We start from the raw sequence: 23,714 nt of genomic DNA, 5'->3' as shown, positions 1-23,714 counted from the left end.
AATTATTTATTCTACTCTACTGGAAGAAAAGAAAAGAAAACTCCACAAATTTTATCAAGAAAATCTAGATATAAGCCTTATTTTTTTAAGAGAAATGATAGTTGCTGTCGTGAGTATATAAGTATTGTGCAATTATTTTGAAAAAAAGTGAATAAATATGGAATTCACATGAAAAAAATAAATTTTTAATAGTAAACTTCACTATTTTTTAAAACGACTGCACGACGCTTACGCACTCCATAACTGTATGTAATATTACTCATTTTTTAGACACTCGACAAACTGTTGATGTGGAAAATTTTCACATTAATTATGTTAAAAAATGATTGATATTTTAATTTTTTTTTTTAAATTATAATAAATTTTACTATAAGTAGTGTATTAACATACCGATGTGTAGCAAAATTCAGTTCCACCAGAATCTATATGCTTGTGAAGGCAGTCGATATTTCGTTGGTATATGAGATGGTTGACTCGATCGGCTGGTATTCCTCGGCCTTGGGGTTTAGCCCATATGGTTGGGCTGGGTCACATTTTCTTGACCATACTAATGTTTTCCAAAAATAAAAATCACAACTGCGGCTCAACTCGCCTTGATACAGTTGGGCCGACCGATAAAGAAGAGCCGAAAAAGGGCGCTAGGGTAGTAGATTGTATCCCGATTCCCATATAAACCCAAGAAACCCTATCATAGCTGCTTGTGCCCAAGCGGGAGCGAGAACGAGAGAGGTTGAGAGGGATTAGGTTAAGCGTCATTTCGTCGGCTGCGTTGTGAGTTCAAGGTGCTTTCTCTCTCAATTTCTTTCTCATCACTTCGTTTCAATTCTCTCCTATCTCTCTCCACCTCTCTGTTTGGTTGCTGAGAATACTGCATGTAGTTAAGAAAATTTAAGGACCAAGACTTGGTTTCTTCATATTTTAGGGTATAATCGCATATCTTTTTGTGTTTTGTTTCTTGGGTTCTGTCACGTTTCTGGATCTCTGGGGCTAATGTCTCCAGATCTGTCATTGTCCTGGTTATGAATTCGTTGACGCCACATCTGGTGTGCGTACTAGATGAAGCTCGATTCTTATGTTTTGATTAGCCCGTGTCTGGTTGCTGAGAGGGGGGGGGGGGAATAGAAGGAAAGAGTAATTTATTATTGAATATAGATGTATAGATTCATTTTCCCAAATAGTGAAATAAGGTTGTGAATGAGGTGCTTCTTTTATGGCCGTTAGAACACAATAATTTTTTTTTGATGTGTCGAACATCACGTGGATAGTGTTGTAACTTGTAATCATGGTATACTTTGTGTTTCAGCTAACTCTATGTTATGAACCCACTAGGTAGAACTCACCCTTGAAAACTAGCTTACAAGGGAAGGGTACCTAGGAGCTTATAAACCATAAACCAATATCATATTTAGTCGATGTGGGATTGTAACACTCTAACTAGGTGTTCCTCTTGTATGCGACATTGTACTTGGGGTATGCAAGTTTTTGTTATCAACTACATATTCCATTACGTATAAAAAAGTATTATGTATTTCGGCATATTGCGTGCTATCGAATTTATTTTTCAGTTGCAGCATTCTTTTGTTCTGGTCGTTTGACCTAATTAGCACAATTCAGATTAAAACATCTGAATATCTCATGCAAACTTTGTTTTAAAATTGTATGCTGTATAAGTTAATTTTTCATTAAAATGCTAATGTGAAGAAACACGGACATGGTTATTACAGTGACCATGAAAAGCATGTTTGGACTTCCTTTCGAGGGTGCCTTTTAACAAACATTCAGGGACAAAAAGAGATCTTTATGTGTCCCTTGGACCCCTGTAACTTGCATTGATTTCTGAGCACAAGAAAAAGATATGCACGTCATTGTGTGGTTTTTCGTTGCGTGTTTTTTTTTGTAAGTAAGAAAAAATATTAGTAATAGAAACGAGGCATAGCCCAATTGCACAGGAAGTATACACGGAATACACCTAGCAACAACTAGGAGATAGAAACCGACATTGTGTGGTCTTCATTGATTCAGAAGCCTTTCATTGCTCCATATATTGTAACTTCATTGTGTTAACTGTTTGCATATTATTTGAATTTGTTTCTCATCCATTCTGACTTTACAGGGTAAGAAATGAAGCACAATAATGTCATCCCTAATGGACACTTTAAGAAACAGTGGCAGAATCATGTAAAGACATGGTTTAATCAGCCAGCTCGGAAAACCAGAAGAAGAATTGGTGAGTATGTGTATACAAACATATACACAAATATGTTTGTTTGAAGTTCTCTTTTTCTGGTCATTGATAATCCACACAAAAGCACCATGCACCTATCCGTTGTGGTAAATGCTTTTGTTTGGAGATAGTCGAATATATGTTAATATATGTTTTATCTGTTCAACTATTACCAGCTCGCCAGAAGAAGGCTGTCAAAATTTTTCCCCGCCCAACATCCGGGCCTCTTCGTCCTATTGTCCATGGACAGACGTTGAAGTACAATATGAAAGTTAAGGCTGGGAGGGGCTTTTCTCTGGAAGAGTTGAAGGTGGGTATTTTATGTCAACTTTATGGTCTATGGTGACTTGTAACTACAGTGGAAGGTTTATTTGTCTCCACTGAACTTGTTATCCTTGACAGTCAAGTTATAGTATGTAACTACAACTTTGAAAGTATGTATCTTATGAACTTATATAAATGTTTATAGAGAATTATTTTTTGAAAGGAGTCTTGAAGGATAAATCGTCCTTTCCCAACCTTACAGAAGGTTGATATCTTATCTTCTTTTTCTTCCCTCTCAGTCATGCTTCATGGTGTATATATATATAGCTTCTGCTGTTTTCATCATGTTATTTTTTACCACATACCATACCGAGTTTACAATTGACTTGTTCTGTTGTGTTGGGGATTTAGAAATTCGCCTTTAAATTTTATATGATATTTGGATATAGGCAAGGCCTTGCATGTTCTTGCCTATGTAGAAGATTGGTTGTAGTTTCTGTATTTTTTTAGTCTGTCTTTGTGACTCATCTACTGCCATCATTGCTACTTTTATAATGGTAACACGAGTGTATTACCACTTTTTTTTCCCGTTAACAGGCTGCCAACATCCCCAAGAAACTTGCACCAACTATTGGGATAGCAGTTGATCATCGTAGGAGGAACCGTTCCCTGGAGAGTCTTCAGGTGAACGTGCAGAGGCTGAAGACATATAAGGCGAAGTTGGTCGTCTTCCCAAGGCGTGCTCGCAAATTTAAGGTTGGTGTAAATGACTGTAGCCCCATTGATTGGACAATAAATATTTGCTTGTCGCATACATATAATTTGCTTGCCTTCGCTGTAGGCTGGTGATTCTGCTCCCGAGGAACTTGCAACTGCAACCCAGGTCCAAGGCTCATACATGCCCATAGTACGCGAGAAGCCATCTGTTGAACTTGTGAAGATTACTGAAGAGATGAAATCATTCAAGGCATATGACAAACTCCGTATTGAGAGGACGAACACGCGACATGTCGGTGCTAGAATGAAGAGAGCTGCAGAGGCTGAAAAGGAAGAGAAGAAATAGTTGGTTTGATACCATCAAGCAGCCTTTGGAACTACTGTTGTTGAGAGTTTTTCTGCATTTTGAGTTTTATACATTTATCTGGACTCGATTAGAACCTTTTATTCTAAATTTTGAAAGTTCTGTTGAATTCATGAATTTTCTTTGCGTGATTATGTCGACCTCAATTTGGTAATTGATCTTGCTTCTTCCCTTCTTAGAATGGTATATTTTGGTGCTGGTACAGGGTTTTGGCTGAAATTGATGCAACAAATTAGCTATGCCCTCGGATGTACTTTGGGGGGGGAATTTCAGAAACTATGGCCTCTTACCAATCACATATTAAACTTCTTTAATTTTATATTTTTGTATAATATTTTTTGTGTACAATCATTTCTCTTCTAAATATTATCACTTAACAAGTCATCTTAATTAAGGATGGCATTACCAACTGTTATCAAATTGCATGGCAACGTTGAGAATTTAGATATCGATGGGTTAATAGTTTGAACATACAAATATATATTTCTTAAAAAAAATTATACTTGACATGTCATTTAACTGAATTTCAGAAATATTATCTTTTTGAATTTCTTATTAATTTTTATTCATTTTAAAAAATGACTTTTCAACTGGATTTTCTAAAAAAAATCGAAACTGAAAAAAAAATTGATTCGATTAAATAGAAAAATCAAACCTATTACCAGCCGGCCCATCTCATGACCCGTTAAGTCGCATAGGACCTTCTTGAAATTGACCCTTTGGATCGGATCGGATCACTTGCATGGGACGGATTCGATCGTTTAACATCGTCTCGCACTCCAAACCTTCGCACAGCTAATGCACCAGACCCTGACCGAACTAACCCAACCGTCATGTCCACAACTCTGCCATGGCAACCCCAACTCTCCTTAAAGTCCCGCCTCCTTCATACCCCTTCGCCCTATCGTCCCCACCGGGCCACGCCCGTCCGCCGCTTCGCTCCCATCCGGGCCTTTAGGCGCAGTGACATCGGCGGCTTCGTGCGGCGGATGGTCTCCGGCGAGTTATGCGGGAACGCCTGGCGCAGCGCCAACGACGGGATCGAGCAGCTCCTATTCGAGGCCAAGAAGGCTGCCGAGCGCCTTGACCGCCGCTACTCCGTCTCCCGCAGCCTCAGTTCCGCCGTCCGCTCCGCCGCCGACCGTGCCCGCTACATCGACAGGGAGCTCGAGATTAGGCTTCGATGGCGTACTTTCACCATGGACTTCAACAGAAACTTGCCGAGGGTTTGTTGGAAATGAAATTGAAATATTATGTTTTTTTATGGGTTTGTGTTGGTTTTTCTTTGTACAGATTCTTTATCCAAATGACCTTACTTTTCCTAGCTGCGCATTCTATTTGTTTGGGAAGTAGTAGAAGTTACTAGTTTCAAGTTCACAGTTATTCTTCCTCTCAAGGGAATAGAAAAAAAAATCATTATCCATTTGGTTTTGGCTCTTTAAATTCGTTTAAACCCCACTTCCTATCCGATTTGTATACGGCCAGCATTCACCCTGGGCCATCGAAACCCCACGAGATTCATAATGGCATGATTCATATCCTTGTCTGTAAACAAAGAGGATTCGGAATTGCCTGTCGTTATATGGCATAACTTGTATCCATGCTCAAAAGACGAGAAGAACAAAGCTGAAGCTTGGGGAAGAGAACTTTACAAAATTACACTAAACACACTTTTAATGATGGAATTTATAAGCTCTCTCCCGCGTAGATCTAACTGATTTTTTGCATTGTCGTACACTCGTACTCTTTTGGTTGTTTTCTCTCTTTGTTTTTTTCTTTTTTTTTGGGGAGCGGCGGGCAAAAGAGGAGAGGACCACCTCGCCAGCTCGGACTTAGGAAACAGCAGTACAAAAATAAGAAAGCAGCCGCCCATGGCTGGAGGTTGGACCACTATCATGCAAGCAAAAAACATCTTCGTTCTCGTTGTTTCGACCACAGAGTATAGTATCGTACGAACAAAATATCTCGAGAAACGATTATAGATGGCGGGCTCCACCCACTAGGCAATACAATATACTGTAGTTTACATTTGTGTGAAATTGATCTGATTCTGCTCGAGATAAGGCTTCTAGTCAGGATCACTTGCATTTGTTTGTGCTCTGCATGAAATTGATGCTGTCTGTCTTTAGTTTTCTCTTGCCTTGTCGGGTCTTATGTTTTCTGCTGTCATTGGGATCACTGATAAAACAAAAATTATTGTGATCACTCATAAATTTTTTTCCTTGTCATCCTTGCAGTACAGGAAGCAACTCAATGATTTTCTGGATACTCCACTAGGAAGAAGTTTTGCAGTATGTATCAAGATTATTCTGCATGTTACACTTACTAGAGTTAATGTTTTCTATGACAACTGTTGTTGGAACTAGGGCACAGTTTATATTATACTATTAATTACCCTGATTGACGTAAGACATTGATGTAGACCAGATTGCCCACAGACTTTGCTCAACCTTCACTCGAGTCTGACTGGAGTGAATTTGCCGTACGAACTCAAATAAAAAGTTGGCTCAACACTTGCTCAATCGTTATTTAAGCTAATTTTGTTAAGTGTAGGCAAAAAGTTGAAGGGTTGTTAATTTTATCCCGGAGTGATACTATTTCACACTTTGAACACTTGGGCAATTCATTATAGGATTTTTGTTTAGGAAAAATGGTACTTGAATATGTATTCATGTTGTTTCTTTGTATGCATTCTGGACTCTGACTGTGCAAACTTTATATTGGCTCACTCAACTTAGTTTTCAACTTTCTTGTTTTCTTTTTATAGACTATTTTCTTCCTCTGGTTTGCATTATCGGGATGGCTTTTTCGGTTCTTGATATTTACAACGTGGATACTGCCATTTGCTGGTCCTCTTCTCATTGGGACTATTGCCAATAACCTTGTTATAAAGGTATGACCAGTCCTTATTTTCCTGCTTTTACAGGCAATGTGTGCACATATTTGCATGTATAATTTTATTACGTTTCACGTTACGCTTGGGCTAATTGCACTACATACCATTATTTGGTTTCTCTTTGTACTTCATAATCTCAGATGAATTTTAGGAATGAAGTCGGACTGATGAGATGACCAAGTGATCATTATTGCTTGTATGAACCTACCAGTTACTGTTAGCATTCTACAGAGATTGTGGTGTTTTATTTGTATAGCTTTTGCACTCCCTAAATTAAAAGGGAGGCCCGCATTTTTGTATTTTGGTTTTCCTTATTCTTTCTAGTCATATCTCTTGTATATATCCTGTGTACTTGGGTTGCACCCCTTTTTCCTTTTAATAAAATTGACTTACATATACATACAAGTATATGTAGCTCTTTTTTATCAAACAATTCATTTAGTTTAAAAAATTGATAAATGGTGGAAATAATTTCTACTGATTCTGTGCCTTATCCTTTAGGTGGATATATTCCTAATATCTTTGGTTAGTAATTTTTGTATAGCTTTCCACTCATAAGAAAAATATTTCATTCCACTTAATTATGTCCCCTAACTTGGTTCAATGACTGCATTTGAACTAAATTTCCATGTGTAGCATGTGCATGTGTCAGATGCTGTCAAAGATAATCCTGTTTCGTTGGCATCAGAGTTGTTATCAATACAAGACAATGACGATATTAATTTCTATACTGCATGTACTGTTTGGTTGGTTTCTTGATGTGACATGCTGATGGATTTATTGTTGCAAGTTCTGATTGGCTTATGCATAATTTTGCACCAATAATGGACAGGGTGCTTGTCCAGCATGTAAGAGGCAATTTGCTGGTTACAAGAACCAAATGATTCGTTGTACAAGCTGTGGAAACGTCGTATGGCAGCCGAAAGGGGACGACTTGTTTTCAAGAGATGGGAGAGGCACCACTACTTCAAAGTCTGACCCTGAGATTATAGACGTGGAGTTTGAGGAGAAATGACTGGGATACACAAATGGTGCCATGGCCACTCAAACGTGGACTTTGTATACAAAGAGATCAACGAGAATGCGCGTCTTATTTACTGCCCTTTATTATTTTTTTTGTTGATAGGTACAGGATTTTAGAAGAAATAAGAATCTCACAACCCGACCATGTAACAAACCACAACCACCTAAACGATGTGTAGGTGTTTGATATATAAGAAAATAATCAAGAAGGGGTCGGAATTGGGTTCGATATACGCTGTGTTGATGTGTTCTTCTGGTAAGATAATCAAAGATATCACTGCTCATTTGATCTGTATGTAGTCTTTTGTATATATTTGTTTGTTGATGTTAATTGTTCCTGTTGTAATTGGAGAGTGCTTATAGGATTTTTTGGATAATGTCAATTTATAGACCATTCTTTTCACTAGGAATATCAGAGCCTCTTCCTCAGGATCAGGTTGATTATTATAACATTCGCCAAACATAAATATTGCAGAGGAAACTTACAAGAGTATTTTTAGTAATTCTTTTTGAATCATTTTATATGCTTATATCTCCTACTCCATGTCCCAAAGTCAGCAGAGCAACTCTAACCTAGTAATTCTTGTTCATGTCTCGGATACGCTTTTTTATTTGCTTAGGGATATTTGTCTGACAATGGCGGTTGTGATTAATTGATTTTTTTTATAAATAGTAATAAATTGAGATAGTAAAATGAGTTTTGTAGAGCTTACTTAAGATGAGTTAAAATGTATTTATGAGAAGTTAAAAAATATTGTCGATCTTGCATGTAAAGAGATGTTGATTGAAAAAGGTTACGAGTCTTACATGTAAAGATGTTTTGAATTGAGATGAATTTAATAATTTGATAATTGAATATTTGAATATCAGACTCAACTTAAAATTCAATTGAATTGAATTGATCTCAGTTCAATCTGATTTTCAAACGGGATCTTATTCCTCAACCCAATCTATCTAGATTTGAAAATTTTTACCAGAAAAAGATTTAAAAAAAAATGAAAAACTAAAAACTGTGTCATCTCCGTAAGATAGATAGTTCTAATTTGTTTCTCTGAAATTGGCTAGAGCTAGAAACAAACCACTTTTGACTTGGCAAATGGATGACTCAGTCACATTTACAAAACGGATAAGATCCTATCATTAAGTTAATGACTTTTGCCAAACATTACATCATTTTTATTTCAGTTCTTCTACGGATAGGGAAGTTTTTGCGTAGGAATTGCGCACGAAAGAGTTATTATGTCACGTCAAGTTATACAATTAAAGAAGAAAAAAAAAAGATTACAATTGCTTGCGAACTAAACTAGGAAGGTGAAACTCACAAACACGAAGAGGTGTTCATCATTCTCTGCCTGTAGAAGAATTGCAAAACACTAATTTTTGCAACCCATTTCTAAAACCCATTCAAATTTGTTGTTTCGTGACCTGTTCCTCGGTTGGGCTGCATTGCACTCCTCCACCACCCACCTCACCATCATCAGATTTTATTTTGATTTACCTCTATTTTTCCTCTGTGTCAGCATCTAAACATTTATTTTCAAAGCCACACTTCCTCCTTTTAACTTGTGATTTCATTTAATGTAGGCCCTTAGAGATGGTTTGATGACTCTATGCTTCACTGCTGCCAGCCTTTGGAAAAGATCAAAACTGAAGGCATCACGTTTGGAAAGTCGCATGTCTGGCACATTGCAACGGGGCTAAAGTGGAAGCTTTTAATTCGGACTAGTGAAAGCACCATTGATGACTTCCGCAAGTGTGTAATATCATGTACTTCTTTAGAGGATTGTCATGTAATATCACTGCACTTCAAAGATTCTCACATCCCCAACTAATAAAAGGTTGCAATTTAAGCTAAAATCATGAATTAACTTTGACTCATTCGGTCAAGAACAAACAAAATCAACCTTAGAGAGAGAGAGAGAGAGAGAGAGAGAGAGAGATAGAGAGAGAGAGAGAGAGAGTACCTTCACAGGATCGAGATGGCACTCAGGCTCTCAGGTCGCGACACGGAGGAGGGAGGGAGATGGCACTCAGGCTCTCAGGTCGCGACACGGAGGAGGGAGGGAGATGACTCTCAGGCTCTAAATCCATCTTGGGTCTTGGCTACATTTCAGAGATTCTCTGACAGTGAAAATGAAGAAGAACTGATGGAGGAGAGTGAGATGGATTTGAAGTTTGAATGGAGGGGGGAGATGGAGGAAGAAAGCCGAATGATCCTTCGTGCGAAACACAACGTTTCATTTTTCATGTAGACGATCATGTGCGATCCATGCACCAAGTCTCCTGTAGATGTCATTTTTCTTTTTATTTAGTTAGATGTTATTTAAAAAAATAGTACTGACACGCCACGTTGAATGTTAAAGTAAAGCTAGCATAACATTTGTTTAAGAAAACAATTAATAAAAAAGAGCTTTATTAGAGAGTTAATTGGAGTAATTTTCAATTACTGTAATTCTGTTAGTTAAGTTTGTTAAAATGATTTTACCTTTATAGCCTTAGTTACTTGTATAAAAGCAGAGTTGCTTGTAATATGCAGAACACGGTTTTACAATAGAGAATTCTCTATTCCTTTCAGTTTCGTTTCTTGTATCCTTCTTCTATTTTTTCGATTTGTAACAAGCTTAACTACAGATTGTTCACGCATCAGCCGTTGCACATTTAATTTTATTTTATTTTTCAAGCAAAACGTGCGTTTTACATCATCGTTTCAGGAAGCTTCTCTATCACTAGCACCTGCGAAGAACGAAGATTGCAACCAGAGGAAGAAGAAGCATAGTACTTCTCAAAACTCGTTTCAAGACGTCGATGCCATTTCTAGTTGCAGCAATAGCAATTGCAGTGAGGCTTCTTCTACGTCTATTGAAGTTCCTAGAGGTTGCCTCAGGTTTTCTCTCTATCACCACTCTTCCTCTCCTTCTAATTCGAAGTCGAAAATTCCTATTGAAAGACCCAAAACTCCCAAATCAGCCCCAAATGGAAGGGTCTCAAAGCTATCCATACCCAAGACCTCAAAGGAGAACAATCTGTCAAAATCAACTGTTGAAGAAAACCCAGATAGCCTCGTATTACAGAAAGCGCCCAGATCCAAGAAAAACCCACCTTGCCTGTACCAGTGGCAATCTGGGAAAAAAACCCATTCTAGAACTGCGCAAAAGTCGAAAAATTTTGTAGTCTTGAACAACTGTGGCGACTCTGCGAATAAGCTACCGTTTGGATCTGAAGGAAAAGGCCTGGTGAGGATGGTTGATGGAAAAAGGCTACTTTGCCGACCACTCAATTTGACCGCTGGTAAAAATTTTTTTATTTTTTATTTTTTATTTAATGATTAAAAAAGTATTTTTAAATGTATTAGTATATTTTTTTATTTTTTAAATATATTTAAATATGTAAAAAAAAAAAAAAATTTAACTGGGCGGTAAGCCCAGCGGTCAAAATGGGGCGGCATAGTAGCCGCACCCGAACCGGTTCAGTCTCCGTTAATGAACCCGATCTACACGTAAGGTGTAGGTATAGGGTGTGCGTTGGGAGACTGGCAGATGCCCAGCTTTTTTATAAGCTTTTTGATAAAAAAAAATTCTGGTTTGGATAATACGTATAATAAAGTGGTTAGGGAAATAATTTAATTTAAAAGAAAAATTTTTAAATTTATATTTTATAAATTAAATTTTAACATATAAATGATGTGAATGGTATTTTTTACATGTGTAATTTTAACGAAATAATTAAATAAAAAAATCTATATACAAATTTATTTATTGATATAAAAATCATAGTATTATACTATTATTGTGAAAGTTTCTTACTACAAGAATTTTTTCATTCATATCAAATAAATTACTGTCATATTTTATATGAAATATTTAAAACAGGTCTTTTTTTCCACTCATTTTTCCTTATGGCTCTCTCAGAAAAGTCTGAAACTACGTTGTCACTAGAATAGACTCCAGGGGCTGGTAGTGTATGTCCAGTCAGTTTCCAATAGGCAATAGATTTCCTTCGAAAATTCGGAGACGGCAAACCTCCCTAGGACCCTGTCTACCTGCCTCTCTATTGTTTTTCATTTACAAAGATCGTCTCTAGACTCTTTCCCGCATCTCTCTTCATGACAAACGAAAATGTTGACTTTTCATTGAGAAGCAGCAGCCTACCCCCTCCTATCTGATCTGTTATTTCCTAATAAAGCTTTTGATCACAATTGATCTCTCCGTCTCTCTCTCTCTCTCTCTCAATTCCTTAAGCTTTTCATCATCATAGTGACTTTGTTAATGGCAGTTAACTGCTCAAACTGCCACACCTCGCTACAGCTTCCTTCAGAGGCCCAGTCCATTCGCTGCCCAATCTGCCATGCCAACAATCCCATAGACATAGCCGACCCAGCCCTCTGCCTCCCACCGCCATCATCATCTTTCTCTTCCTCCTCCTCCTCTGATCACCATAACCATGATTATCCTCACGCCCCACCCGCCATGGCTCCATCTCCTTACAACCACGCGCCTCTCGGTCCCCCTCCCTCCGTCCATGGCCGCAAGCGGGCCGTCATCTGCGGCATTTCCTACAAGAACTCCCGGCGCGAGCTCAAGGGTTGTATCAACGATGCCAAGTACATGAAGTACTTGCTGGTCAAGCGGTTCAACTTCCCCGAGTCATCCATTCTCATGCTCACCGGTAACTTTTCTCGTAATACTTTGCTTCATCTCTAATAAGTGGTGTCTTATGGGTAGTGTTTGTGTATGTCAAGGCATATATATTATACTATATGTCAATTTGAATACAACCCGTTAAGTTTATCGTATCAAAATCTTAAATCCTAACATGATTCATTAACATAACGGATTGATAAGACACGATCCGTTTTGACCCGTTAGTGAATACTACGAAATAGGTTAATACTACACGACTTGACCCGTTTATGTAAATGGGTTGAACAGACTCGGAATTAATCCGTTTGACTTAATTAAATTTAGCATAATTTTATATAAATGTTAAAATCATAATATTTATAAAATATATATAAAACTAACTACAAGTTTAAAATTAAAATCTAAACAATAAAAATATCGAAATTAAAATCCCAACAATTTTACTTTTAGGTATAAGAGTTTAATTGCAACTTTAACTTTCTTAACGGGTCAAAATGGGTTGACCCGTTATCAACCCGTAAAGCAATTGTGTTTTAACGGATTAACCCGTTTTGACACAAACCCATTAAGACTAAATCCAAATCCATTATTATCGTGTCGTGTTCGTATTTGGTTAACGTGTCGTGTTCGTATTTAGTTAACGGGTCATGTCACATATTGACACCCCTGTAGTGAGTCATTCTCTATATGTTTATTTAATACCATTCATATTTATTTGTGATTTGGGATTGGAGTATGTTTCGGGGAATTTGTTAATTGTTAATAGCTGCCAAAGTTAACTTGCCCAGATTAGGATCTGTCCGATGTAAAGCCACTTGCAGGGAATCGCCTTTGAGAAGAACTTGCCTCTTACCCAAATCATGACAGAAGCTAGATTAGCAAACAAAGACCCACAATCAAGGGAAATCAGCATATATAAAATATCTTGACATATGACTAATTGTCACATTGCTGTCAAAATAGAAGCCACGCTGCATGAGTGCTTTCTAGTTCCTAGTACTTCAATTTATTCTCCTGCTATATAAGGAATTTAATGTTTGATTTGATTCTTATGCCGTCACTGTGATGTTATTACAAGTCTGGTGTGAGGAACACATTCGTTAATACGATCCTCAACACATTGTGCGAGCAGGTCCTTTGTGCTTCAAGTTTAGTGGCCCAATTTTCATTTATGCACCTTTCGTATCCAGTTGATGAGTTTTATTTAATTTTATGCACTAGTTATGATTGATTTTTACGTTTTCAATTGACCAAAAGTTTGTTTACAGAAGAAGAAGACGATCCTTGCAGGCATCCAACCAAAAGTAACATCAGAATGGCAATGTGTTGGCTTGTCCAAGGTTGTCAAGCAGGGGACTCCTTGGTTTTTCACTATTCTGGTCATGGTTCACAGCAAAGGAACTACACTGGAGATGAGATTGATGGATATGATGAAACACTCTGTCCCGTAGATTATGAAACTCAGGGAATGATTGTTGATGATGAGATCAATGCAACAATTGTCCGACCTCTTCCTCTTGGAGTTAAGCTCCATGCAATTATTGATGCTTGCCACAGCGGTACCGTATTAGATTTACCATTTCTCTGCAGGATGGATGGGTTAGTCCTTGTTTTAACACTATTGTCACCAAAATTTATCACTTCCATTTTGCAGTATAAAAAGTTGAAAAATTATGTGAGAAATACAAAAACCATTGCCTGTCCAAGTGTTTATACTTCTTTTTTGTAGGACAAGCTATTTTTTGCTACTACCATTCAATGTATCTTCTGGTTTACACATTCTATTTGTATTTGTTTCTGAGTACGAATGTAGGGGTGGAAGCTACACGTGGGAGGACCATCGCCCTAGATCAGGTATGTGGAAAGGAACAAATGGGGGGGAGGTCATATCCTTCAGTAGCTGTGATGATAGTCAGACCTCAGCAGACAGTTTGGTAAAGTTTTATGCAGTTGTTTCACCATTCCATCAAAAGATAATAGAGAAGGAAGAATCAAAACTAATGCTTTTGTGGACAGGATCTATCTAGGATCACATCAAGTGGTGCCATGACTTATTCTTTCATCCAAGCCATTGAGCGTGGAACTGGAACTACATATGGAGCTATGCTAAACGCTATGCGATCTACCATCCATAAAAGAGATGACAATCAAGGGGGTGGTGGTATAGTGTCATCTGTTCTCACCATGCTTTTGCCAGGAGGGAATGGTGGCGGGTTGAAACAGGTATGATTATCGTGGCTACTGCATTGATTTTTCCTGGTGTCTTGTAATGACAAACATTGTCAGTTTTAGTGTCTTTTTTTATTGGCAATCATCAAGCAAATTCTGTAGTCCAAGAAAATCTGGATAGAAGAAGCAGATGAATTCTTTGGGATATAGTCCAAAACTTTGTTGCCACAGCTTCTGATGCTAGAGGCTTGCTTTGGAAATGCTTCTAAGGTGGGGGGAATGGTTGTTTGGACAAAGTGATATATGGTGTCGACATAGCAGATTTAAGGAAAGTTCTTATTGCTTCCTAGCAAACTTTAAATAGTCGTGACAGTTTCTGAATCACATCCCAATCCTTTTTGGGATGATATAATGGTCATTTTGAAACTTAAAACTCGTAAGAAAGTCCATGGTATGTCTGGTAAAGCTCATATCTTATTTTTGAGTGTAAGGCTGCTGGTGTACATGAACTGACTCATAAGACTTTCAATGTACTTTCTAAGGAGCTACTATATTCTTATGGGCTCATATCTGGAATCTTATATGCATTTGGGAAGTTTCACATAAAGCAACAAGCAAATTTTAGAAAGCGTGAATGCTCATCCGAGAATATGAGTTTTTAGTAAAGGCAATTATCTGTTTATGTACTTGTAATAATATGTCAATCATGCTTGTTCCAATGTGCCAAGAACTGCCCACATCAACTTGCAAGTTTCAACAAGACGGGCTGTTTCCTTTTCTTCTGTAACATTCATCAGAAAACCCCAAGGATGTAAATAACTAGATAAAACCTACACCTTCCCTTTTCTTTTTTTTTACTGGCACCGGTGTCTAGGAACAACATCCCGACTAATCTCAAGGGTGCATAGGTCCTTGGTAAGAAGTTTTCCGCAAGTGCACTTCGGATAATTCAAGGAAAAATCCCTCAGTCCGATGGCTCCTAAAGATTATTTGCACCCAAGGGGATTTGAACATTAGACCTTATAGATTTAAAACCCAAGAGGATTTGAACCTTTTCTACCACATTTTTGTTATTAGTTATTTACGTATTTATAATTTGGGCTGACGTGAAAAGTAGTGTTCAGATTCAGATTACCACTATCTTTTTAACAATTGCCAGTTTGTCTTTTGCTGCAGGAACCTCAGCTTACTGCGAATGAAATATTCAATGTGTATTCGAAGCCTTTTTCCCTATAGACATCAAAGCAATCTTTCCATCCTAACGCTCATAATCTTTATTCAGTGTGGCCCTTGAGTATGTATGAAAACCGGAAAACCCCATTTCTGCAATCTCGTACTGATTGATTTCAGTCTTTAAGGATTTTTGCCACTGTTAGCATGTTCGGATTTTCCCTGAATTCTTCACAGGAAGATGTCATGCATGGCTTATTTGAATAAAATAAGCCTCGAGGGCTTGGGCACCAGATCCTGGTTTTGAAGCGAGTAGAAAACTCAAATGGGGATTGATTTTTTGTAGGGTAGCTGACCATCATTTCAGTTCTGGATTGCAGTTATCTAATTGAAGATCGAAGTTGTCCATCGGATGTAACACGTTGCTTGCACAGAGAAGGGGAGATCGAAGGACAGGACGATGGAAGGGTTGGAAATCTGCTAAGGGTGAAGTACGTAGCTCGGGCAAAGTACACTGGTAGTTCAGTTAGTTTAGTCTTCTGAGTTGCTGATGGGCCATGGGCTCCGATTTACTTTTATTTGGTGTTTCTTTTGTTATGTCTTTTATCTAATGGGCCCAGTGTGTTATGGCCTGCAGTAGTAGATTGTATTAGTTGTGATGGGCTTAATATGGACTACTTAGCCCCTGTTTAGATTAAAAATTCGCATTAACTCATTTCATTTAATTATTATAATTTTTTTAAATTTTCATATAAAATATAATAAAAATTTTAATTTTTTTAAATTTTAAAATAATAATAATAATAATAAAATAATATTTTATTCTATTATTTACAAACTATCTCAATTCAATCTAAACATGTCCGATTTATTTCGTTGGCCTTGCTTTAGGCTCACTTGGGGTCAGCTACTTTGTAACGAGCCAGAGACTCCGTGTTTGGCTATCCAGAAAGTATATTCAAACATTTTCTTCAATTTCTCTCTCAATCTCTTGGAGGTCTTCTCACGCTCGAAGCGAGATCTTTCCATTAATTGTTCCAAGTATTACAGTAGCACGTCGGATTGGATAAGAATGTACTCCCTGAAACAAGAAAAGAAAGTTGGATACGAAAATTTATTAGTTGGATAAGAAAGTTCACTAACAAGGGGGAAAAAGTGAGAACACCTCCAAAGATAACAACACTTCAATCTGAATCGCCGGTTCTCTTCTATGAGTTTCTACCCTTTGCCCAGTAATAATATTTTGTGAATCACATCCATTTATAAATTTATTTTATTGATTATAGCATTTCTTTTTACTGAACATGACCCACTAAGTCCAGTAAGAACACTGCCAACTCACTCCAACCACCAGGTGAACAAGTGGTTCTATTTTTGGCACCAAACCTACGAACATTAGAACTTAAGAGGCTTGGGCAAGGAGCCAATCAGAATCAGAGGATAAAATCAAGATCGGACAATAAGGGTTGCACAGAACCTCCGAATCCAAAGACAGACTCGTCCGCCAACTCGCATGGCACTCATCGCTCATCTCTCCTCTCCTCTTCTCCTCCCTCGTTATCTTCACCACCCCTACCTAAACCCCAAACCCAACCTTACTCTCTCTTTCAGAAATAGCAGAATCAGGGCCGTTGGGGGCGGCGACATGCTTGGTGACTTTGGGGCCCGGGACCCTTTCCCGGCAGAGGTAGAGAGTCGTTTTGCAGAGAAGGTGCTGGGCAACGGCAACACCGAGCACAAGATCCTCATCCCCAGCATCTCCGCTCTCTCTCTTTCCCAGCAGCAGTGCGCCCCCCTCTCTCCTTTCCAGCCCCCCATGTCCACTGATGAGGTTCAGAAGCTCTTGAAAAAAGTCAGTTCCCAAATGGCCATATGCTTTTACTTTGCCTTGAACACCAATGATATTTCTCTTTGTAGTTGTTAGCTTTCGTATTGGGATCTTGTTTATGGGTGTATGTGCTACTGTTAGACTCTTTTTACACATTTAAAACAACTTATAAATTTGATTTGTTGTGTTGAGTAATCAGAAAGCTCAAATTTTGATAAATTCACACCTTTCCTAATAAGCCGTTTAATTTTTCCTTTGCTACTTGTGCCTTGTATCTTTATTTTGTATGCTTGTGGAAACTAGAAAAGGCTTTGAGCATCAACCATAATTGTTATCATCCCTTGTAATGTAAAGAGTTTCTGCAGTCGCCAGCGGTGCCAGGACTTTAGGCTTGGGGTCCAAGACTCCAAGCTGAAATTATGACTATGCTAACATTGACAAAAAGATTGGATGCCAACCACTTCTAGTACTTAAGTGAGAGTACTTAGTTGGTAATTTTAGACCTTCCCAAATAATTTTGTACTTGTAAAAAATTTAATTTCTGATTGGAGCCACAAGTTCTAAATGTTTGAATCTATTTTTCAAAATAGCAGCTATATGTATTAAGGAATTATTCAAGATTTTGCGGAGAAGGGGGCATGGCTCCCTCACACACACACAAACACACTTTTCCTATATGAAAAATATGATTTTTATGAGTTTTTCAGTAGGTGGTTGGCTGGAGGCTATTGGATGAAGAAGGTGGTCTTAAACTACAATGCTTGTGGAAATTGAGAGATTTTAAATGTGGGGTTGAACTCGTTAATAGGATTTATGAGGTTGCTGAAGCTGCGGGGCATTACCCAAACCTCCACTTGGAACAACCAAATCAAGTTAGGGCTGAACTTTGGACAGCTTCCATTGGTAAACTTCTAAACTTGAAAATTTCCCTTTAGCCAATTCGAAAAGATTCCTCTTTTGTATTTCATATACGTATACCGCAGTCTTTCATTTCCTAGTTTTATCGACAATGGGAATGGTTAAGTTCCATATTCTTCTACATGGCTCTTGAAAAGAATTTCTATTTGAATTGCAGGGGGCTTGAGTATAAATGACTTCATTGTAGCTGCCAAAATAGATGAGATAAAAACATCAGATCTTGTCCCAAGAAAAAGAATCTGGGCCTAGTTCAAGCATTCATTATGTTGCTTTGCTGAAGAGGCCACAAAACCAATTTGCCATATGGTTTGCCCGTGATTAGTAGGTTTGGCATTATTGGAAGAAGAAGAATCTTGTTGAATGCCTTGTGTAGAACTTATGAACTTCAGAATTTTGACGACACAAAGTCAACTTGTCCTTGAATCCGTAGCCTGATGGTTTGGATGATTTTAAGATTTGGGGTACACATTATATTAGAAGAGCACAATAAATGTATCAAACTATATGTGAAATTTCAATTTCATTGAGCTTTTCAAAAACATCTTGCACTATCGCAGTGTGAGATTAGAATATTACTTGCAATAAAGGTTATAAAGTTGGGGGACAGAGCCTTCATCGTTAACAATAGAAATAGTTGCTATTTTTTTAAGCGCCTCAACATTGACATTGAGTTCTACCCACTCCTAAATTCCTAAATTTTTATTATGTGAATCCTGAGGTCCTTTCATCTCATCATTATATTTTTTTAAAATTTTTATATAAAATATAATAAAAAATTTAATTTTTTTAAATTTCAATTTAATTTTTTTAAATTTTTAAATAATAATAATATTAAAAATAATTTTTTAATAATAATTTTTTTTAACTTTTATTTTTTATATAAAATCATTTCATATCTGAATCCAAACCGCTCTGAATCCGTAATTTGGCTTGGGCGATCAATCCATGTAACTTTGAACAATTCAAGCATCTCATTTCTTGGTTAAAGGGTCAAAATAAAAAACAAATATTTTCTTTGTACTAGATTGGAAGAAATTCATGTGTCCTTTAAACGTGTGAGAAGTCTGCGTTTCCATCATATATTTAACAAAATGATAGACTAAGAGTATTGGCAATGGACTAACCAAATATCAATGCAAGTCTATAATTTAGCTATATGTTAGAAAAAATATCTGCATTGGACTAGCCAATGCTCAAAAGCTTAACATGTGAGCTATAGTAAATTAAGAGGGCTCTCCATTATTGACGAGTCACTATTCATCTTTCATCATATTATTTTATTATTTCATCAACAGCCTCTTCTTTATTTTCCTCGTTCTTCTTTATTATTTTATTATGTTGAAGCAGCAAGATCTGTTGAAGCGGAGCTAGCTCATTTGCGCCATGAATTGAAAACGTCTGATGCTTTACGATCTGGTGCAAATGGTCAGGGCTCATCTGCTGTCCACAATGTCACACTTTCTTCATATACTTATGCTGCTGCTCTTGGTGCTTCCTTGTCAAGAAGCACAACTCCAGATCCTCAATTTGTTAATAATTTTATTTTTTAATAAAGTTATTAATTAGATTTATAAAATATTAAAAAAATTAGATATTAGTAAAATATTTAATATTTTATTATTATTTAGACTTTAAGATATCTAGTCCAATGTTGACTAATCTAGCTATAAATCTATGTTATAGCCAAAAGACAACATTCTAACTAAATTTTAGACTTGACAATGGCTAGTCGATGCTCTAACCCAGAGAAATATTTTTAAAATGTTATAGGAAAATGAGTTTATGATGAGCTAATTTTATTAATCTTTAAAACATAGACATCTTTAAATGCTTAAAAATGAGAATTTCATAAATTAAATTGGATCTAAAGAGTTGGGAGAAAAAAACGTCTTTCTCTTTATTTTTTCAACAAAATTTTTAAAAATTTATTCATCTCTATGACTACATATTATATATAGTTTTTTATTAAATATGTCTGGTATAGATAATGAATAGAAGAATTTAATTAATTTAAAAAAATAAAAAAAATGTAACATGTAATATATGAAATAACGATTATAAAACTTTTTATTCAAATACTAAATAGCAGTACAAGAAATGGCGGTACTATACTACTATTGTTGTACTTCACTTTGGCTTTATCATTTCAAGTTCTCAACCCCTTTTTCCCCTGAATTCGAAAACTATTTTGTCTAGCGAAACAGAGAAAGAGAGAAAGTAAAGATAACATTGAGCTTCAGATATGGCGATAGCGGTAGCTTTCTCTGCCAGTAGCTTGCCAACTTGCACCGTTCTACCTCTGCAAGGTTATCGCCCATTTACGATACACTATTCTATATCTCTCTATTTGTGTTTGTCTCTAACATGTGTTTTATTAACAGGGCTTCCTGGAATTCTGGGTTCACCTCGTCCCCTCCAGTGGACAAAGAAAGAGGTCTGCACTCTGCTCTACGCTAGGAGCTGCTTATATTATTCATAAAGTTTTACAGTTAAAACTATGGTTTACCTGTGAGCATAAAATTGGCATATCTACAGAGACGTTGTAGAAGAAAAATTGGTTTCACAGTTACTGCAAAGTTTGATCTGAAGCCTCCTCCATATTCACTGGTGAGATTTGAGGAGTCCCTTTTTGCACAACTTCTGCTACATAATTGTATCTTTTTTTTCTTTCATGGACTTTTCATGATTATCATCTTTTTTAAGTTGTAGGGATTTAAGTTTTTAAGTTTTTTTTTTAGTTGAGTAATGCTAGACACAAATCCTGAAAATTCATGAACTAGATTAACGTAGGACTAGCATGTAGCGTTTTTTTTTTTTTAATATGTCGGAACCTTTCAAAGGACGGACGCTTTGGACCCATCCCTACAGAGTAAATTCTGGTCCTGTGTACTGCACTCTCGAAAGTTTTCCAATACGAAGCTGGATTAATCGCTGGTTTTTCAGTAGGGGGTGTGATTTCAAAGAATTATTTACACCTATTAGATGTTAAACCTTAGATCTTGAAGGTAGTGATACTCTAAGATCAAGACCTTCACCACTTGGCCAACCACTTGGGGTTGACTAGCATGTAGCTTTGCTCACCTTCTGCATGATTATAAGCCTCACCAAGATTCTTGTTTAGTGTTACTTTGCAACCCTTTTACCATAACATTTTGCGCTTATTTATAACGCAATGAGGACTTTATGGGATACCGTCCTCTTTAATAAAAAAATTATCAAAGCAATTTGTTCTACATTATCAAGCCTGGCCTTTCAATAGGTTGCTCTTGATTCATCATTCCACTGCATTTTTCATTGCTAAATCAGTGATAAAAAAAAACTGTCTATATCAAATTTCTTTGTTTATTATCAATGATGAGTAACCTTTATGGACAAAGAAATATTGATAACTTATAACCACAACTGAAATTGGTGGAACTATTCATGTTCTACATGTTGACACTCCATGACAATCTCAAGTCACTGTTACTTATGTAATTATTCTACACTTGACAGAATTCTTTGGAGCCACACATGAGCCAGGAGACCCTGGAGTATCATTGGGGAAAGCACCATAGGGGTTACGTGGAGAACCTAAACAAGCAAATAGTAGGAACAGAGCTGGATGGAATGTCATTGGAAGATATCATAATTGTTTCATACAATAAAGGTGATCTTCTTCCAACTTTCAATAACGCAGGACAGGTAAGCTGTGTATTGGTGTTAATTTTGGTCGTTATTTTAAACTGTTTTGAGTTTATTATCTTGTGAGGTTAGACATTTTTTTTTTAATTTCATGACAATATTAAGATACTGGAGAGACTACACTACATACCTACTCACGTTTTCTCTCTTTCTCGTTGGTTTTTTTCACTGAAGTTTCTGATCATGTTTTGCCTATTTGCAGATTTGGAACCACGACTTCTTTTGGGAATCCATGAAACCCGGTGGTGGGGGGAAGCCAGATGGGGATCTTCTAGAACTGATTGAAAGGGACTTTGGTTCTTTTGAAAAATTTGTTGAAGAGTTCAAATCAGCTGCAGCTACACAGTTTGGTTCTGGTTGGGCTTGGCTTGCATGTGAGTAGTTTCTTCCTCCCTAAGCTGGAAATTCTTAGCTGGTGTTACAAATTTCTTTGAGTGGAGCTTTCGTATTCTTAGATGATATGGAATAACTTATCCTGTTTGTTGGTTTGTTTTTTCCCTTTTTTGTTTCTAGATAAAGCGAATAGACTAGAAGTTGGAAATGCAGTAAATCCCCGCCCATCAGATGAAGACAAAAAGCTTGTGATAGTGAAGAGCCCCAATGCTGTCAATCCACTTGTTTGGGACTACTCTGTAAGCATTTGAAGGACTAAAATGTACCTCCTTCATGTTCATGTATTGTGAAATCACAATATCACCTATGATACTGATTCTGATTGTTCATTGTTGCATCTGATGATTTCTGTTGATTTCTTGCAGCCACTTCTTACCATCGATGTTTGGGAGGTATTTAACATTTTTACACGTTTGTCCTAATTTGATGGGTTTACATGTATGCTTCTTCTTGGAACGAGTTATTATTAGCCGAGAACTGACTTGACTTCTGCATGTGATTTTCTCAACAGCATGCTTACTACCTTGACTTTCAGGTGAGGCTCAATTAATAAATCCCGAAATACAATTTGCTCTCATCTAATAGTAATGGTCTTTTGTTCAGACTTATAAACCCATAGAACTTAGTGTAAAGTCTGACATCTGCCTGCTCTATTGTTTCTTCTTACAGAACCGTCGACCTGATTACATATCAATCTTCATTGAGAAGCTTGTATCATGGGAAGCAGTCAGTTCTAGACTTGAAATTGCAAAGGCCCGAGCTGCTGAAAGAGAGAGAGAAGAAGAAAGAAAGAAAAAAGAGGAAGATGACAAAATGGCAGGTGGCGAAACTGCTGAGGTGTACTTGGACAATGATACTGATGACTCGGAGGTTGAATGAATTCCTTTTGTTTTGCATTGACAGTCACTGGGGAGGGATATTTTTGGTTAATCGTCTTATTTTCACTCAATGTGATATAGAGGAAAGTTTGCACACCAGGTAGATTTTACGTTGTTTCCCCTTTCTGGCGTTTGTATTGTGGCTACCCTTGCCGAAGTCAAGATGGGAAGCACATTGTCTTGATTTACGATGTATTCCATAATAATCTATCCTCTCAATGTGAAGAGATGTGCACATTCTGAAGAGGTCCATTTCGGGCTATGTTTTGGTTTAATAAAAGACAATATCAGTATGTTACAATTCAGTTAAGTCAATGGTTCTTCACCAAACTTTTTGTGCGATGGCTAGAATAGATCTAGATTTTCTTCCTCACATTTTATGTCTATCTTCCATCTCACTTGTCGGTACCCGGTTTGAGTTTCTCTGTAGTCCTATGAAAGGAACTAAAGAAATGATCACTGTGCTGTTTTGTACAATAACTGAATATGAATGACAAGAAGGAACCCATATCTTAGGGGTGATGTATTCAGAGACAACAGGCTGTA

At 37.1% G+C, this 23,714-nt stretch overlaps 5 protein-coding genes across 5 annotated transcripts; all 5 read left to right on the top strand.

Annotated features, from left to right (window-relative positions):
* The first annotated feature begins 659 nt into the window (after nt 1–659).
* On the top strand, nt 660–3,747 carry LOC109009315 (60S ribosomal protein L13-1). Its single transcript, XM_018989756.2, has 5 exons — nt 660–782; nt 2,114–2,227; nt 2,401–2,534; nt 3,086–3,244; nt 3,330–3,747. Exons 2-5 carry the CDS (start codon nt 2,122–2,124, stop codon nt 3,549–3,551), a joined length of 621 nt encoding a protein of 206 aa, XP_018845301.1. The 5' UTR covers nt 660–782; nt 2,114–2,121; the 3' UTR covers nt 3,552–3,747.
* A 532-nt stretch (nt 3,748–4,279) lies between these two features.
* Nucleotides 4,280–7,783, top strand: LOC109009314. Its single transcript, XM_018989755.2, has 4 exons — nt 4,280–4,795; nt 5,807–5,860; nt 6,337–6,462; nt 7,298–7,783. Exons 1-4 carry the CDS (start codon nt 4,403–4,405, stop codon nt 7,478–7,480), a joined length of 756 nt encoding a protein of 251 aa, XP_018845300.1. The 5' UTR covers nt 4,280–4,402; the 3' UTR covers nt 7,481–7,783.
* A 2,264-nt stretch (nt 7,784–10,047) lies between these two features.
* On the top strand, nt 10,048–16,211 carry LOC109009312 (metacaspase-1-like). Its single transcript, XM_035693369.1, has 6 exons — nt 10,048–10,776; nt 11,397–12,153; nt 13,397–13,727; nt 13,942–14,062; nt 14,145–14,351; nt 15,474–16,211. The coding sequence occupies exons 2-6, from the start codon at nt 11,754–11,756 to the stop codon at nt 15,531–15,533; spliced, it is 1,119 nt and encodes a 372-aa protein (XP_035549262.1). The 5' UTR covers nt 10,048–10,776; nt 11,397–11,753; the 3' UTR covers nt 15,534–16,211.
* Nucleotides 16,212–16,648: 437 nt separating this feature from the next.
* LOC109009311 (probable pterin-4-alpha-carbinolamine dehydratase, chloroplastic) lies at nt 16,649–18,788 on the top strand. Its single transcript, XM_018989753.2, has 3 exons — nt 16,649–17,319; nt 18,006–18,198; nt 18,371–18,788. The coding sequence occupies exons 1-3, from the start codon at nt 16,981–16,983 to the stop codon at nt 18,460–18,462; spliced, it is 624 nt and encodes a 207-aa protein (XP_018845298.1). The 5' UTR covers nt 16,649–16,980; the 3' UTR covers nt 18,463–18,788.
* Nucleotides 18,789–20,358: 1,570 nt separating this feature from the next.
* Nucleotides 20,359–23,478, top strand: LOC108981127 (superoxide dismutase [Fe], chloroplastic-like). Its single transcript, XM_018952210.2, has 9 exons — nt 20,359–20,519; nt 20,595–20,647; nt 20,749–20,820; nt 21,709–21,897; nt 22,100–22,271; nt 22,411–22,529; nt 22,656–22,682; nt 22,802–22,825; nt 22,960–23,478. The coding sequence occupies exons 1-9, from the start codon at nt 20,456–20,458 to the stop codon at nt 23,167–23,169; spliced, it is 930 nt and encodes a 309-aa protein (XP_018807755.1). The 5' UTR covers nt 20,359–20,455; the 3' UTR covers nt 23,170–23,478.
* The last annotated feature ends 236 nt before the right edge of the window (nt 23,479–23,714 follow it).

Source organism: Juglans regia, chromosome 8 (genome assembly GCF_001411555.2).
Source record: "Juglans regia cultivar Chandler chromosome 8, Walnut 2.0, whole genome shotgun sequence".
In the NCBI taxonomy this organism is placed as follows: Eukaryota; Viridiplantae; Streptophyta; class Magnoliopsida; order Fagales; family Juglandaceae; genus Juglans; species Juglans regia.
This window is presented reverse-complemented; position numbering and strand designations above follow the sequence as displayed.

Bases quoted from the DNA above. Each gene is read 5' to 3' on its own strand.
- LOC109009315 (XM_018989756.2), top strand. From the start codon at position 2,122: ATGAAGCACAATAATGTCATCCCTAATGGACACTTTAAGAAACAGTGG. The intron at 2,535-3,085 runs GTGGGTATTTTA...TCCCGTTAACAG, and splicing joins TTTCTCTGGAAGAGTTGAAG to GCTGCCAACATCCCCAAGAA. The intron at 3,245-3,329 runs GTTGGTGTAAAT...CCTTCGCTGTAG, and splicing joins GGCGTGCTCGCAAATTTAAG to GCTGGTGATTCTGCTCCCGA.
- LOC109009314 (XM_018989755.2), top strand. From the start codon at position 4,403: ATGTCCACAACTCTGCCATGGCAACCCCAACTCTCCTTAAAGTCCCGC. The intron at 4,796-5,806 runs GTTTGTTGGAAA...TCATCCTTGCAG, and splicing joins TCAACAGAAACTTGCCGAGG to TACAGGAAGCAACTCAATGA. The intron at 5,861-6,336 runs GTATGTATCAAG...TTCTTTTTATAG, and splicing joins CACTAGGAAGAAGTTTTGCA to ACTATTTTCTTCCTCTGGTT.
- LOC109009312 (XM_035693369.1), top strand. From the start codon at position 11,754: ATGGCAGTTAACTGCTCAAACTGCCACACCTCGCTACAGCTTCCTTCA. The intron at 12,154-13,396 runs GTAACTTTTCTC...GTTTGTTTACAG, and splicing joins ATCCATTCTCATGCTCACCG to AAGAAGAAGACGATCCTTGC. The intron at 14,063-14,144 runs GTAAAGTTTTAT...TTTTGTGGACAG, and splicing joins AGACCTCAGCAGACAGTTTG to GATCTATCTAGGATCACATC.
- LOC109009311 (XM_018989753.2), top strand. From the start codon at position 16,981: ATGGCACTCATCGCTCATCTCTCCTCTCCTCTTCTCCTCCCTCGTTAT. The intron at 17,320-18,005 runs GTCAGTTCCCAA...GTTTTTCAGTAG, and splicing joins TTCAGAAGCTCTTGAAAAAA to GTGGTTGGCTGGAGGCTATT. The intron at 18,199-18,370 runs GTAAACTTCTAA...TTTGAATTGCAG, and splicing joins ACTTTGGACAGCTTCCATTG to GGGGCTTGAGTATAAATGAC.
- LOC108981127 (XM_018952210.2), top strand. From the start codon at position 20,456: ATGGCGATAGCGGTAGCTTTCTCTGCCAGTAGCTTGCCAACTTGCACC. The intron at 20,520-20,594 runs GTTATCGCCCAT...TTTTATTAACAG, and splicing joins CACCGTTCTACCTCTGCAAG to GGCTTCCTGGAATTCTGGGT. The intron at 22,683-22,801 runs GTATTTAACATT...TTTTCTCAACAG, and splicing joins TTACCATCGATGTTTGGGAG to CATGCTTACTACCTTGACTT.